This window comes from Microtus oregoni, unplaced genomic scaffold, assembly GCF_018167655.1.
Source record: "Microtus oregoni isolate MIOR12 unplaced genomic scaffold, Mior012 000068F_ref0000429, whole genome shotgun sequence".
Classification (NCBI taxonomy): domain Eukaryota; kingdom Metazoa; phylum Chordata; class Mammalia; order Rodentia; family Cricetidae; genus Microtus; species Microtus oregoni.
Genome location: NW_024543975.1, coordinates 1 through 15,975, shown reverse-complemented (window position 1 = coordinate 15,975; position 15,975 = coordinate 1). Strand labels below are relative to the sequence as shown.

The 15,975-nt window shown below is 55.7% G+C and overlaps 2 protein-coding genes across 3 annotated transcripts; one reads left to right on the top strand and one right to left on the bottom strand.

Moving 5' to 3' along the window:
- Nucleotides 1–69: 69 nt before the first annotated feature.
- Pex16 (peroxisomal biogenesis factor 16) lies at nucleotides 70–6,321 on the bottom strand. 2 transcript variants are annotated; one of them, XM_041641263.1, is made up of 11 exons: nucleotides 6,061–6,321; nucleotides 5,841–5,876; nucleotides 5,034–5,110; nucleotides 4,604–4,737; nucleotides 4,374–4,474; nucleotides 3,527–3,607; nucleotides 2,704–2,856; nucleotides 2,546–2,618; nucleotides 2,319–2,438; nucleotides 1,155–1,219; nucleotides 70–242 (listed from the first exon to the last, which is right to left on the bottom strand). In XM_041641263.1, exons 1-11 carry the CDS (start codon nucleotides 6,170–6,172, stop codon nucleotides 184–186), a joined length of 1,011 nt encoding a protein of 336 aa, XP_041497197.1. In that variant the 5' UTR covers nucleotides 6,173–6,321; the 3' UTR covers nucleotides 70–183. The 2 variants fall into 2 exon arrangements, with proteins under 2 accessions (XP_041497197.1, XP_041497198.1); XM_041641264.1 differs by having other exon boundaries at nucleotides 5,984–6,102.
- Nucleotides 6,322–10,646: 4,325 nt separating this feature from the next.
- Large2 (LARGE xylosyl- and glucuronyltransferase 2) lies at nucleotides 10,647–15,970 on the top strand (the record flags this gene model as incomplete). The annotated part of the gene is given in 14 exon segments (XM_041641271.1): nucleotides 10,647–11,388; nucleotides 11,477–11,635; nucleotides 11,712–11,809; nucleotides 12,099–12,181; nucleotides 12,422–12,545; nucleotides 12,834–13,005; nucleotides 13,122–13,226; nucleotides 14,543–14,655; nucleotides 14,731–14,784; nucleotides 14,786–14,854; nucleotides 14,929–14,944; nucleotides 14,947–15,083; nucleotides 15,206–15,366; nucleotides 15,856–15,970. Coding segments are annotated over 13 exon segments (1,347 nt in total), but the record flags the coding sequence as incomplete, so codon positions are not given.
- Nucleotides 15,971–15,975: the final 5 nt, after the last annotated feature.

The window sequence follows — 15,975 nt, the reverse complement described above, 5'->3', positions numbered from 1 at the left end:
GGTGATCAGGGCTGAAAAAGACCTGCCAGGGCAGGTGCTGGCTGCTGGACACAAAGCCACATGCTGGGACACGACGAGAGTCAGTTTTATTAGAGAAGAGGGACCTGGGGGACTGGAGGGCTGTGGCAGGCCCAGAGCAACGGAGCACACCACATGGCCACTCGACCCACTCCTGCATGTCGGTCAGCCCCAACTATAGAAATATATCTTCTGCCAGGAGGGCAGATAGTCCATGAGCGGCCCTGCAAGGAGAAGGAAGGAGGACTTAGGGCCAAGCCAGGCCCCTTGGCACTGCCACCAGCCAGCAGCTGTGTCTCCTGCCTCAGCCACGATGACGGAGATGAAGTTCACAGACAAAGGACCCCTGGTTTCAGGGGAGCCAGGGGTCTGAGCAGCAGGTCTTTTTTACAGTCAGGTACTCAGCAGGCCCCAAGGCCCCTCCTTGCCTGTCTTCTATAATTCAGGTCACAGAGGCAGAAGAGGGCTTGCCACCTGCCATGGCCTAATAATCCTCCACACAGACACAGCTGCCTTCCCACCTCCGCGGGTGAACTTAGGCCCCGGAGCTGTCTGTCACCTCCCAGTACTGATTTAGGTTTCACTCTTGACTGCCCAATAATCAAACCAAAAGGAGAGAGAGCACACAGCAAGATGGGGCTGTTTGTGCCCCAGGGACACTCTACACCCACGCCGTCCACCCACACTCACTCTCCACTCGGGGACACTCTACACCCACGCCATCCACCCACACTCACTCTCCACTCGGGGACACTCTACACCCACGCCATCCACCCACTGACTCTCCACTCGGGGACACTCTACACCCACGCCGTCCACCCACACTGACTCTCCACTCGGACACTCTACACCCACGCCGTCCACCCACTGACTCTCCACTCGGGGACTCTACACCCACGCCGTCCACCCACTGACTCTCCACTCAGGGACTCTACACCCACGCCGTCCACCCACTGACTCTCCACTCGGGGACACTCTACACCCACGCCGTCCACCCACTGACTCTCCACTCGGGGACACTCTACACCCACGCCGTCCACCCACTGACTCTCCACTCGGGGACACTCTACACCCACGCCATCCACCCACTGACTCTCCACTCGGGGACTCTACACCCACGCCGTCCACCCACTTACTTGCTACCAGGCCAACACCAGGGATATGATCTGCAAGGAGCTGGAGCAGGAAGAGGATCTTGGCTCTGGACAAGAAAGAGAAACAGCATGGTGGGGGTGGGGTGGATTTCTGCACATCAGGAGCTGAAGACCTCTTCTGACCACCAGGCACTTCAGAAAATGGGCTAGACAGACTCCAGTACAAGGCCAGATCGCTGGCACTAACCTATCTACAGCTGCACCCGTGCCCACAGCTCTGTCCACCCGTCAGTCGGCACCAGCACAACACTCCCCCTCCCCTTTGCTGCCTCATTTACCCTCTTTGGACCTTTGCATTCAACAACAAACAAAGCTTCCTTCCTAAGGCCACTTGGTAGCACAGCCTGCGCCCTGGAGATTTCTGGGGAGGTAAACTGGCAGGAGAGCTGAGCTACAGTACCTCACACGCCAGTGGTCAGAGCAGCGGGCCTAAGAAGAGTCCCCCTTGGCTCAAGGAGATGCTTGTTGTTTAAGATATGGGACTTTCCATATGGGACTTGGGGTGGGACATACTGATGTTGGGAACAGTGAAAGAACATGTATGGGGTGGACGTGTGGTTCAGGGTACAATACTTGCTTAGCATGTTTGAAGCCTTAGGCTTGATCACCAGCAAACACTGGTGAAAAAAAAAGACCTAATATTTATCACATGCTCATTACATACCAAGCATGGCCAAACACCTGACCCCTATTTGAGCCCTGCAAATGGGTGCCATCACTATCTCCACTTTACAGGTGAGGAACTGAGCCCGTTAGTCTCACAGCCCCGCTCCTGCTCAGAAACTCCACCACAGATCATACCCTTGCAGGCCTTTTTGAAAGATTTCTCTGGCTAAGGCAGAGGCTTTGAGACCTCACAGGTGTCAGTGTGGGATGGGCCCAGCAGTGACAGCCTAGCTGGGGCCCCTTTGAAAATGGACTGCCTACGGTGCAAAGAGCTGGAGATAGGTGGCCTGCCTCAACGGTGGCTTCTCTTGCCAACAAGCACAGAAGCTCACACTGGCCTGATGGTGCAGCGGCTCTGGTGGCTGTATCCTGGACAGCTCTGGAAGCAGCCAGGACTCAGCTGAGCCCAGCCCTCTCCGTGCAGCATGGACAGCCCTGCTGATACGAGGGGAGGGAAGGGAGGTGAGGAGGGCGCCTTACTCAGAGAAGCGGTCGTAGAAGGGCGAGCGCAGCAAGTAGTACAGCAGCAGGATTGTGCGGCGCCTTAGCTCGAGCTGTTCCCTTCGAGTCAGGCTCTTTCTGTTACTCAGGAGACTCAGGCTGTGGGCCAGGGACATAGGAACAAGGATGGCCTCTGTCCCTGAGAGGGACAGCCAAACGGCACGCAGAGAGCCCACGGGAGGAATGGAGTCCCTGCTGATGCTCACCTAGTCATATCCACCACACCAGATAGTAGCCAGGGTGTCCATGACCGCTGACCCCAGAAGCCTAGACTGAGCACTGACAGTCAAGGTGTCAAGGATGTCTCCAGTGCATGCTCCAGCCCGGCTCCTCCCCAACCTACCTCCAGCACAGCTAAGGATACAGTGCAGTAGGGGTCGGGCAATATACAGAGACTCTGCAATGGTCTCCTGCAGCCCCAGAGATGTTGGGGGTGTGCTCAGTTCCTCCTGCTGCTGTTTCTGGCGAATTTCCCACTGCTGGGGGGCTCCCCAGTGTCGTGCATGCAGGGACGGGCCTAGAACATAAGGACAGGCAGGTGAAGCAGGAGCTGATGTGAATGCTGGCAGGAGCCAGTCCCTCAGGCTCACACTGACCTCAGCACCTGGGTGCCCAGTCCCTCAGGCTCACACTGACCTCAGCACCTGGGTGCCCAGTCCCTCAGGCTCACACTGACCTCAGCACCTGGGTGCCCAGTCCCTCAGGCTCACACTGACCTCAGCACCTGAGTGCCCAGTCCCTCAGGCCCACATGACCTCAGCACCTGGGTGCCCAGTCCCTCAGGCCCACATGACCTCAGCACCCGGGTGCCCAGCCCCTCAGGCCCACATGACATCAGCACCTGGGTGCCCAGCCCCTCAGGCCCACATGACCTCAGCACCTGGGTGCCCAGTCCTTCAGGCCCACATGACCTCAGCACCCGGGTGCCCAGTCCCTCAGGCTCAACATGATCTTAGCACCCGGTGCCCAGCCCCTCAGGCCCACATGACCTCAGCACCCGGGTGCCCAGCCCCTCAGGCCCACATGACCTCAGCACCTGGGTGCCCAGTCCCTCAGGCCCACATGACCTCAGCACCCGGGTGCCCAGTCCCTCAGGCTCAACATGATCTTAGCACCCGGTGCCCAGCCCCTCAGGCCCACATGACCTCAGCACCCGGGTGCCCAGCCCAGCAACATCTTGCACTTACTGCTCTGGAGGGTCCGCACCACTCTGTTTGACCGTTTCCCCACATAGGATGGCTCCTGGCTGCCTGGCTTGTGATCAGCATCTAGCAGGTAGAGACAGAACACAGAGTAAGAGGGACACATTCCTAGCAGAGCCCACAGAGAACATGTGAATGCCTGAGGAGCTACCTGGAGAACACAAGAGCCTGTCCTGAGGCAGTAGTTGAGCCATGGTAATCGCACCCAGGGACTGTGGTTCAGCAAGAAACCTTTCCACAGAGGGAAGCATTCTGGAACCTACCCCGGCCCATAGTCACAGGCAAACAAGAACCCAGAGGAAAAAAGGGAAGGCCCAGCCCAACCGTAACTATTGGAGCTATGGGACCATGAGGCCATATTGCCTCAATCCTCCTGTCAACACGCTCAGGTGGGAGCCCCAACACTGTCCCCACTCAAGGTGAGAGAAGAGACAAGGCTGACAGAGGAGCCATAGCAGCCGGGTACCCTGACTCATGAGCCTGAGGTTCATGATACAGAACCAGGCCCAGAGACAATGTTGGCAGGACACCCACTTTGTCCTAGTTCCTGAAGCCCAAAAGACAGAAGGAGGACTCTGGTACCACAAGCTCAGGCTCAGGGATGGGACTGTAGCTCAGTGGTAGAGTACTTGCCTCACATGCCCAAGGCTCTGGGTGTGATCTTTAGGATCAGAAAAAATAAAACTCCCAAGTTTAAGTTCTGATTTTCTCCAAACCTGTCTTTCTTGTTCTTTCTTACAGAATAATGGGTGCTGAGCTCATGGGGAATATGCTGCAAATCCACAGAGCAGTCCCGTGTCCCATTCCACTTCAGGGCAGAGGGGCAGCTTACCCAATGGCTGTGCCCGAGTCTCCCTGTCCAGCGGAACAATGGGGGGTGAGGTCTGAATGCCAGCCTTGAACCAGATGAGCAGGAACATGCGCAGGACAGCCCTGAGTTGAGAAGTACAGTACAGATAGAGGGAGGCGGCTAGAAGCGGGCAGCAGGGCTGCTCCACTGAGCACGCTCAAAGCTGGCCTGGGTCACCCCACCTGAGTCCTGCCCTCCACAACCCAACCTACTTAGCCAGCTGGATGAGAGCGATGACGAGCCAACGGCCTACTTCACCCCACACCTTGGCAGCCCCCATCTCCATGAACACCTCCACACACTCCAGCACGCTCAGCCATGTCAGCAGCTTCTGCTGGGACAGCGACTGCAAGAAGCCCAGAGGTCAGGGGCTCCCCTAGCCCCAAGCACTGTCCTGGAGAAAGAGGGCCTCTCTGCAGGGGGCGGGGACAGGGGGCTTCCCACTTTCCAAGCCTAACACTTGAGCTCAGACACCATGCACTGCTAACAGGCTGGCTGTGTGAGACAGGGACAACTGACGGTCAGGGGCACGGGCATGTCCCACACTCTGAGACTGCAACATGTGCTACACGCGTGCTGCTCATTACCGCTTTCTTCCCAAGTCCCTGAGCTCCCACACGCGGCTCCCAGCAGAATCCTCACCACAGGCAGCTTTCTTCGCAGCTCCTTCCGAAGTATCCCGTCATTGAGCAGCACAAGCAGGTTAGAGGCGGAGTAGACTGAGAAGCAGAGCGTGGGCCTGAGAGGCCGGCTCTGGTGTGGCCTTCACCCCTCACCTTTACCCCAGAACTCTAGGGATCACCGGTCACAAGTCGTACTCAGTTACCCACAGACTGTGTGGAAACCAGCATGCCTCTTCTCCCACTTAGAGCCCTGCTATCCTGAACAAATAACAACGATCTGATTGCAGAGACAAGCTAGCCCTTGCTCTGCTGGCAGGGCTGGCTCCTGAGCTATTTAGAAGAGCCAAGTGTGCGGCCCCACCTCTCCCTTTGCTCTCTCTGCAGACTGTCCTGTCCCCCTGAAGGGCTACATCACAACTACCTTTTAATCTACCTCATCCTTTCATGGCCATCACTTCCTCCAAAACTAAGCAAACACGGCTGAGGCATTTATAGTATGGGGATTGTGGCATTTGAATGTAGCCTGCCATCAGGGACTATTCCCCTGCCTCGGTGACCTTTTATTTCCTCCACTGGACAGAACAACAGTGCCCTCCGCATACTCAGAAAATGGATGAACCAGCAAGGACAGAAGAGTTGTTTAATCCTGAGCCAAACCAGGAGTGAATAGCTAGTCAAGGTCCTCCCTCACAGGTCTCCCAACTCGAAAGGAACACCAAGGGTCCTGCACAGTTGAACTTGTCTGACTGAGCCTGGTACATCAATCTAAAGGGCAGTCCAGGCCCTCTGGAAGCCTTCCTCCTCCCCAGTCCAGAGCCCAACTCACCCAACTCAGACAGCTCGTGTGAATCGGAGAAGCGACCTGGGGAAGAAAGTACAGGAGGCGTTGGTGAGCGTTTGTTTCACCCTGCAGCTTTGGGTCCCTCAACTTCCTATATGCCACAGGAACTCAAACACAGTGACCACTACCCTGAGTCCGCAGAGAGAGGGCCTTAGGAGTCATGGGTCAGGGGCCCGAAGAAATGGGTCAAAGGTCAGTGTGGCACCTGCCAGCAGGTAACTGAGGCCCCGCACTGCAGTCTCCAGCTGGGCCGTGGCGGCTGGGTGACGAGTCACGTACTCCTGGTAGCGGAGGCCCAGAAGCCGCAGCTTTTCCATCCTGCTCCAGCTACATACAGTTCCACCGGCCGACAGCACAGGTGGCGCGGCGCCCTGTGTCCTGCGCCCTCCTTCCTGCTTCCGGCCCTAAGCCCGCCTCCCAGTCGCTCCACTTCCGCAGCCCAGGGCTAGCTAGACGCCCGTTCACCCCATCTCTAGCACCTCCTCCTAGTGACCGTGAGCGCCCACCCTTCCTCCTTCCAACCATTGGCTCCCTCACTCTCCGCCCCGAAGCTCCTAGAGCCTCTGGCTTCCACTCTTCAGCCTTCTTGGTTGGCTGTTTTGGCGCCTGCGCAGTTGCAGCTTGGCTGCAGGCTGAACAGTTCATTCTAGAGAAGGGACCACGAAGTCTCAGACTTTCCCAGAAGATCGCCGAGAGGCTCGAGCGGGAGGGCAGGACAGCAAAGTACTTGGGATTTAAGGCGCAAGGAACCTCGAAACTGTCGTAAATGGGTCTCAGCAACCGCCAGTTTCCAGTTCCCCACAAAAGCCAGTGCTGGGGAAACTGAGGCAAACCTAGCCAGCAGATTTAGTGCCGTGGCTTCGGCTCCAGCTTCTCCTGGGTGGACCCCCAAAAGCCGTAGCCGGATGACTACTTTGGTGGAGAATACCCTGGCCTAGCCTTCTGCTCTCCACTTAGGATGAACCTGTGCATACACTTCCCTTATCTGCACCTCAATTTCCCATCTACAAAATTATTTGGGGCCGACTTGGACCTTGAACTCGGAACGAATGTCAGCGTTTTCTGGCCCTTGGATGTATCTCCTGGCTCTCAGCTAAGCCCCAAGGGTTGGGGGGTAACACCTAGGGATCCACTCCTGAACCCAGCAACAAAGCTGCTCGTGTCAAGGCGCTGCAGAAGTGGAGGGAGGGAACGGCTCTGGGGAGGCAGCTGATTGGCTGTGGGCAGAGGGGGCGTGGCAACTCTGCGCCATTGTGGACTCCGCCCGGGAATTTATGGTATCCGTTGAGTATGTAATGTGTTTGTTTAGTACCATACCGGGTATTATCTTCCCAATAAGCCCATCCAGTATATCACAAGCATGTACGGAAATGTCATCATGAAGTTCATGATTTTGGTTGGTTTGTTTTGAGACAAGGTCTCACAATGTACCCTTGTTTGGCTGGCCTCAAATTCACAGAGATCTGCCTATTTCGGCTTCCTAAATGCTGGGATTTTTAAAGACCCGTGCCATCATGATAGACGAAGCTCATTGTTTTGTACAATTAATAAACACAAATAAAAATGTTCATAAAGGAGCTAGAGAGATGGCTCAGGGTTTAAGAAATGCTCACTTAAGAATCTTTTAAATGCAGGGTGGTGGCCGTGCATGCCTTCGATACCGGCACTCGGGAGGCAGAGGCCAGTCTGGTCTACAGAGCGAGTTCCAAGGCAGCCAAGGCTGTTATACGAAGAAACTCAGTCTCGAAAAACAAAAAACAAAGACAATTTAAATAAAAAAATTAAAAAAAGCTGGGTGTGGTACTGGATAGAGGGCTTGGAGTAAAAGAGCGCTTGTTCTTGCAGAGGACTTGGGTTTGGTCCCCAGCACCCACATGGTGGCTCATAACCATCTGTAATTCCAGTTTTAGAGGATTCGATACCTTCTTATGATCTCTGTAAGCACATGGCAGGCACACATGTGGGTGTACAGAAAGACATGCAGACCAAAGTCATATACATAAAATGCAGTAAGTCCTAAAATAAAGCGCTGATCATGGTGGCACATTCCTGTAAGGAATTCCAGCACTGGGGAGGCAGAGTCAAGAGGATCACTGCAAGTACAAAACAAGCCTTGCCCGTGGAGTGAGTTTTAGGTTAGCCTTAGCTAGAGTAAGACTTCGTTTTAAAAAATTAAACTAAAATCATTTTTTTTTAAAAAAAAAAGTGCCTACTGGGCTGGAGAGATGGCTCAGAGGTTGAGAGCATTGGCTGACTGCTTTTCCAGAGGTCCTGGGTTCAATTCCCAGCAACCACCTGGTGGCTCACAACCATCTGTAATGAGATCTGATGCCCTCTTCTGGTGTGCAGGCAAACATGCTGTATATATAACAAATAAATCGTTTTTAAAAGAGTGCGTACTATGTCTAGTCCTGATTGGAATGCTGCTTTAGTCTGAGCCGGAGCTGGACTCTGTGGTGCTTTAAGCACCGCACTCACCAGGAAGCCACAGCCATGCCCACTTCCTTCCTTTTCTTTGTCTATGTGGAGCCAATGCCTGCCAACAAAAACTCAGGGAGAGGTGCTCTGAGCCTCAGAAGAGTCCGTGGTACGGGCACCGTGGAAGTGGTTCCTCATCCACCCCGAGTGCCCCACATACTCCTTGCCCTGCCGGCGGTTTCGCTGGTCCATCTTCAGTGTCCACTTGGTGGGTTTAGAATCATGTAGAAACAAACTTCTGAGTGTGTCCATGGTGTGCCTGCAGTTGAGAGAACCCAGCCTGGATGCTTGTCTCCTCCTTCTCTGTGTTGGAGTCCTGAACTGAATAAAAGAGAAAGCAACCTGGGCACCAGCCTGCATCTTTCTCCGTCTCCTGACTGTGGATTACAGCTTGGCCGGCAACCTCAGGCTTCCGAAACCACTGCTGCCCACTATGATGGATTATACCCTCAAGCTGTGAGCCCAAATAAATCCCCCCTTAAGCTTGCTTCTGCCAAGGGTTGATTTTGTCACAGTTGTGAGAAAAGCAACTAATACATCAGCCTCGTCAGATTGATAGGAACGCTTGCCCACAGATGAGGCCCAAGGAAGCCCGACTACTTGTCCCAGATAGCACGGCGAGGCCCTGACCAAAAGGCCTTTGGCAGCACTGTCTAGCTCAGCATGAGCTGAGACATGATGAGACAGGCCTGGCTAAAATCTAGGCTCAGGAATTCAGTGACTTTACTGCCTTTTGGGCCATTCCTGCTCTCACTCTGCTGCAGCTGGAGTGAGCTTATGTGTGTGTGTGTTTGTACTTGTGTGTACAAGCAGGTGAATACAGGTGTGCAAGATTTTATCAGATGGTCTTTTGTTCTGGGGAGGAAGGAGAGGCCCTGAGGACGGTGGTACACCACCTCCCCTTCACTTCCAGATGGTGAAGGGTCTTTCTCTCCAGTGCAGGGGGCTGGGCCCTGCCAGGCCAGCAGCTGGCAGGGATGCCTGAATTTCCTCTCTAGATCCGGAGCCTGATTAGAGTCAAGGCCTGTGCAAGCTTGGCAGCCGGGAAGGAGGGTCCTCCCTGCTGGGTTCCTGCTTGGACCTGGCTGCAAGGCTGGGCTGCAAAGGCCTCTGGAGAAATTGGTCTGGATCCTCTCTCCTTTTGTCTGTCCCAAGTCACAGGAGAAGAAAGACCAGTTGGACAGGCACAGATGAGGACACCAGAGACCCAGGGAGGGTGTTGGACAGGCACAGATGAGGACACCAGAGACCCAGGGAGGGTGTTGGACAATCCAAGTTCACAAAATAAAGTCCTGAGCAGATCTGGCTCAAATGGAGGCTCAGCTCCAGGGGACTAGACTCACTTTTGTCTCGCTTTCCTCTGAAGGCTCCAGAGGGCTTCTTGAGGGTTCAACAGACACTTCCGTTCATTTCCCTACCCACAGTGCTGAGGCTGAGACAGGGTCACCATGATGAGAGACGACAATGTGTCCACTAACTCACACCTCTTTTTGGAAGACTTAGCTTGGTCTAGGCTCTGCCTGTGACCCTATCTGCTCCTACACACTTGGAGCTCCTACAGCCTCTCTGTTGAGGGTTATGGGGAGGGACCCTTCCACCTCCCACCCCCCACCCCGAACTTCATTCTAGGCTGACAATGAGGTCGAAGCACTGGAATTCAAAGCCTGGACACAAGAGTTTTCTCTTAATGCCTACATGTATAAGAGGCAGTTTTCGGTTTCTATAGCAACCTCCAAAGGCCCACAGGCTGATCCCCAATCCCCCAGAGAAAAGCATTCCGATAACCTAGGGGAGGAGCCAGCCCCAGGCTGCTGTTTATGGGTCTGCCTCATTTTAGACAGCTGATCTTGAACCAAAGATCCAGCCTGTGCTCCTGGTGAGGCCTAGTGGAGTCCTTGGAGGGCAGGTCCAGTTTTTGTACAAACTGAATACCTGGAATTGGGGGGGGGGGAGTGTGACCCACAGAACAGGCAACTTCAGCTTCCCTTGAGCTGTCAAGTTAAGCAAGAGACATGGAGAGATCCACATTCCGGAGGAAGGAGGGGCAGGGGCAGTCCTGAGGTAAACGACCCCGGAGGGAAGACTGAGAAAGCAGTCACCTCTGGGAGTCCCTGCAGGCCCAGTTTAGGGCTGCCTGCCACAGCCAATGGCCGAAGGCTGCAGGTTCCAGTCACTCTCAGGGACAATCTCCTCTTGTGTCCTCGGGGCGGTGTGAGGATTAACTGAGTGAAGGCTTGGCAAATACTTGGCTCAGGGCCTGGCACTCAGGACGTGTTCAACCGACCATGGCAGGTCTCTTTCACAGCCCAGAGCTCCCCGCACCCCTATAGGGCCAGAGGCCTGCTGAAGGGTGGAGGAGGGAAGAGGAAGGGATCCAGGCCTTGGAGCCTGGCACGATCAACGCGCTCCAGGCAAGGGCAGGGGAACTCACGGCCCTGCCCAGGCGGCATTGAGGCCCTCTGCCAGCTCTTGTGCAGGAGGGGAGGCGACCTTCAAAAGGGCGCAGTGCCCATGTTTTCCAGTCCGCTGCTGGGCCAGGCTGGTCCACCTGGACTAAGGGCCAGGGAGGACGCTCAGGCTACAGGTGTCCCTAGCAGGCCCAGCCTCCAGTCCCTGACCTGAGCAGGTGTCTCCGGACATTCCTATTACTCTCCCCGCCCCCTCCTCCGCCTGGACTCCCGTGGTGACCGGGCCAATCCTTTGATCCTGAGCTCCCGGTCATGGGTCCTTCCCCTTAGGGGGAGAGATGGGGTCCCAGAGCCAGGAGGGTTCAGGTAGCGGGCACAGGGCCATCCTGGATAGCTGTCCCAGTGGCCTTCAGCTCTCCCGTGCCTTGGTGCAAAAGAGGGTTATAGGTTCTTTGCCGTTTTCGGAGCTGTCCCGTACGGGGGCAAGGGCGGAACCCTGCCAGGGTCTCCCCGCCCCTTCCAGTCCAGACAAGCGAAGGTGAAACCTGAGCCCAGGTTGGGGGCGGGGCTGACTCGCAGCTCTGCCCCGGTCCCCGCTACCGGGCGGTCGCAAGAGGAACAAGGCCTTCTTGGAGCCTCTGGAGCAGGTGAGACAGGCGGCTATGCCCGGGCAGGGAGAGCAGCCGTCGGGCCCCCGCAACCCAGCGCTGACCCTCCTCTGGTCTTGGTCCACAGGGTCCGTGATGGAGCCCGCTGCCCGGGGTCGCCCCCCGCCCTGAGTCCCTCAGACAGCCATGCTGCCCCGAGGGCGCCCCCGGGCACTGGGGGCCGCCACGCTGCTGCTGCTGCTGGTGGTAGTGGTTGGCTTCTTCCTGTTCGGCCGGGACCCCGAGTGTGAGCGCCGAGAGCTGGGCAGGCGAGGTGGGGACCTAGTGTGCCCTCTGCCTGCTCATGCCACGTGTCCTTTCAGACGGACTACAGGCAACTGCCACCCTCGATGGAGACCTATACGGGAGCCGCAATCGCTCCACCTCCGATCTGCAGCCTCTACTGCCACCCAAGTGCGAGGTAGGTGCGCGTGGCCTCTGGTGGCTGCCACCCCCAGGGTTCCTGGCCCCAGCCCAGCCATCTGGGCATCTACAAGAATCAAAGCACCTGACATCTGGCCACCAAGCTGGGACACCTGAGGACGCCCCTTCACTCTTCAGTTTCTCCACTTGTGAAATTGAGGTGGTGCCTCTAAGCAACCCTTTCCCCAGTTCCGATGTCTGGTGGGGGATACACTGTTCTAGACCAGGCTGGCTCCGCTGACCGGTAGACGTTGGGGACCGCTTCTGACCTAGGTGTTCCCTCCCAGCTGTTGCATGTGGCCATTGTGTGTGCCGGACACAACTCCAGCCGAGAGGTCATCACCCTTGTGAAGTCCGTGCTATTCTACAGGTACAGACAGGCCACCTGGACGAGGGTCAGGAGCCCACCCACAACGAAACAATCCACACCACTCTTCTGTTTCCTCATCCCAGGAAACTGAAGTCCCCTTCCTGAGGGTGGTGCGGGCAGGCTGGAGGCAGGGTATCAGAACACCCTCAGGAACTCCTTGTAGGAGACACGGCCTCCTCCTGTGGAGAGAATCCTTTGTTGTTCCTGCACAGCCTTACGTTGACTCTTTCCACCCAAAAGGAAAAATCCACTGCACCTCCACCTGGTAACTGATGCTGTAGCCAGAAGCATCCTGGAGACACTCTTCCGAACATGGATGGTGCCAGCTGTGACCATCAGATTCTATGACGCTGAAGAGCTCAAGGCAGGAGTCCGCTCCCCGCCCCCCTGTCACCCTACTCCTGCCCAGCTAGGCCCATTCTCTCTCTCTTTTTTTTTTGGTTTTTTCGAGACAAGGTTTCTCTGTGGTTTTGGAGCCTGTCCTGGAACTAGCTCTTGTAGACCAGGCTGGTCTCGAACTCACAGAGATCCGCCTGCCTCTGCCTCCCGAGTGCTGGGATTACAGGCGTGGGCCACCACCGCCCGGCTCTCTTTACTCCCACTGTGCCCCTGAGTATGTCCGTCCCCTTGTCGTTCCTCCCCATCCCTGCAGCCGCTGATCTCCTGGATACCCAATAAGCACTACTCTGGTCTCTATGGGCTAATGAAGTTAGTGCTTCCCAGCATCCTGCCTCTCAGCCTGGCCCGAGTGGTTGTTCTGGACACTGACGTCACTTTCTCCTCCGATATTGCCGAGCTGTGGGCACTCTTCGCTCACTTTTCCGGTGAGGCGCCTGCAACCCTGCCCTGGCCTGCCCCCTCCCTGACCTGCCCAGGCCCCTGTTGTGTACTAGTCCTGAGCCATGTCCCGAGGCAGCTCCCTCCTGCTCTCCCCTCCCAGACAAGCAGGTGATCGGTCTCGTGGAGAACCAGAGCGACTGGTACCTGGGCAACCTCTGGAAGAACCATAAGCCTTGGCCTGCCTTGGGCAGGGGATTTAACACAGGTGGGGGCAGTGGTGAGGGAAACAGGGTAGGGTGGGCTGCTGAGCCTCAGTGGTGGAAGGGCACAGACTGCTAGGAAGCCCCCAAGACCTCCGCCGGTGCTGTGGACGGGACACTGGATGAAGAGAACCCTCCCACTTTGCGTGCTTGTACCAAATGACTGTGGCCAACAAGACTCTGCTTTCTGGTCTATATCATGGTCTATATCAGCTGTGAGAGGATGGCTGGGAGGGGCTCTACTCCTCCTCTACCCAAGGGAATTATGGGTGACTATGTCAGAACCCTCAGAAAACACAGTCCCGTGTTAGCAATTTGGACATGTTCTGAGAGATTTGCCATTAGGCAATTTCATTGCTATACAAACACCAGGGGGTGTATTTACACACACAGATGGAGTAGCTCACTCTTCTCGAGGCTGTGGTGTGGTCTGGGAAGGACAGGCACTTTACTGAACTGAGTGCTTAGTGACAGGCAGGCAACTGTAGTACAATGGCGAGCATTTGTATAGCTGAGAATGGAAGAAGCATAGGAAAAATACTAGGTTGTAGCTTAGTTTTTACTAGGATTCATGCAATCCAGTCTGGCTTTGAACTCATGTATGTGAGGATGATCCTCCTGCCTCTATCTCCCTGGTGCTAGGATTACAGATATATGCTACCTGGTTTATGCCATACTGGGCTCTAAACCAGGGTTTCGCGTGCGATAGGCAAGCTCTACAACTGAGCCTCATACCTGGCCCAGGCGTTGACTTTGGCCTCACATCCTCATCCACCATGCATATGCATGCCTTCTGTTGCTGGCCAGATGGCCTGTACCAGGAAACCGTGCAGCCTGGCGTGGTGCTGCCTGTTGTTGCTGGTAATCCCAGGTTTTTGGGAGGCTGGGGCAGGAAGATCGCAAGTAAGAGACCAGTCTGAGAAGCTTAGTGAGACCCTATTTGAAAATTATAATTGTTTTGAAAATCTGTTTTATGTGTATCAGAGTTTTGTCTGTATGTATGTGTGTGCACCTCATGCATGCCTGACCCAGTGGATGTCAGAAGAGGCTATTCTAGCCTCTGAAACTGGAGTTAGGGGGGTTCTGAGTCACCATGTGGGTTCTGGCAATTGAATCTGCGTCCTCTCAAAAACAGCACGCTTCTTAAACATAGATCCATCTCTCCAGTCCCTCGAAATGAAATTCAAAGAGGGCCTGATAGATGATTGTCTTGGATGTATGAGGGTGTGGGCTCCCCGCGAGTATGGCAAAACAAATATTTCAAAAGCTTTGGGATCTGAATGTCCCTGGTGGGCATGGCAACCTCTCTCCTGGTTGGCAGGTGTGATCCTGCTGCAGCTGGACAGGCTCCGGCAATCTGGCTGGGAGCAGATGTGGAAGCTGATGGCCAAACGGGAGCTCCTTACTCTGCAGGCCACGTCTCTGGCTGACCAGGTCTGGAGGATTCTTTGTGGGAGCAGAGCTGAGGGGCAGGCTGGGGGCTGAGCTGTGATGTCTGTCACTGTGTAGGATGTTTTCAATGCTGTCATTAAGGAGCACCCTGAGCTGGTCCATCCCTGCCCTGTGTCTGAATGTGCAGTTGTCAGACCACACACTGGCCGAGCGCTGCTACTTGGAAGCAGCTGACCTCAAGGTGAGTGGGATGGCAGGGTGGGGGACTGTTGCTCCCTCCCCATTCTAAATCCCTGCTGCTCACCTGGAACACAGGTGATCCACTGGAATTCACAAAGAAGCTTCGCGTGAAGAACAAGCATGCAGAATTCTTCCGAAACCTGCACTTGACCTTCCTGGGATATGATGGGAAACTGCTGAGGAGAGAGCTCTTTGGCTGCCCCAGCCAGCTCCCTGCTGAAGCAGAGCAGGTGAGAGGGGCCATACCCCCTTGCTTTTGGGAGGTCTCGGCCCTCTGTACTCAAGTGGTCTTTGGCTGGAGGCCATGCTGTTCTGGACCAGCCTGCTCATTCTTTCCCTGGACCCTGCTCAGCTGCAACAGGCCATGGCACAGCTGGATGAGGAAGAGCCCTGCTTTGAGTTCCGGCAACAGCAGCTCACTGTGCATCGGGTGCACATCACCTTCCTGCCCCACCAGCTGCCACCTCCCCGGCCCCACGATGTTACCCTGGTGGCCCAGCTCTCTATGGACCGGTGAGGGTGTGGAGGGCAGATCCGGATAGCATGGCATAGGCTTAGATGGGATTTGAGAGACCCGAGGGGTGTGGTAGTAAGCTACTGGTCCCTGGAAGAGCCCCAGAGGTTGGAGACATTGGATATGATGGGAAAAGCTTGGGCTTTGGAAGTCTTTCTAGCACCTGGAGCTGTCCCTCAGTGCTGGGGAACATGAATAAGCCTCAGCATTTCAGGCGGCTGTCAATGTGGATGCACCCCCTCTCGGGGTTGTTGTAAGGATTAAAAGAGACCAGCTCTATGTGATTATGAGGTGCTTAGTCACACGAGGGGGCTCTGCAGCAGCTAACTTTGGGGAGGATATCTTGCCATCCTGTGCTTCTGCGCATGAGGGGCCTGAGCAGGGCTGGAAGCCCTATGCAGGCACTGGCCTGACAACCCCCCTCACCCCAGGCTGCAGATGCTGGAAGCCCTGTGCTGGCACTGGCCTGACCACCCCCCTCACCCCAGGCTGCAGATGCTGGAAGCCCTGTGCAGGCACTGGCCAGGCCCCATGAGCCTGGCCTTGTACCTGACAGATGCCGAGGCTCAGCAGTTCCTGCATTTCGTGGAGACTTCGCCAGTTCTCTC

Excerpts from the sequence above, each read along its gene's own strand:
- Pex16 (XM_041641263.1), bottom strand. The coding sequence starts at position 6,172 with ATGGAAAAGCTGCGGCTTCTGGGCCTCCGCTACCAGGAGTACGTGACT. Across the intron at positions 4,475-4,603 it reads GCTCTCATCCAGCTGGCTAA|GGCTGTCCTGCGCATGTTCC; the intron begins GTAGGTTGGGTT and ends TTCTCAACTCAG. Across the intron at positions 2,619-2,703 it reads TGCCCGACCCCTACTGCACT|TGCTCAGTCTAGGCTTCTGG; the intron begins GTATCCTTAGCT and ends CTTGACTGTCAG.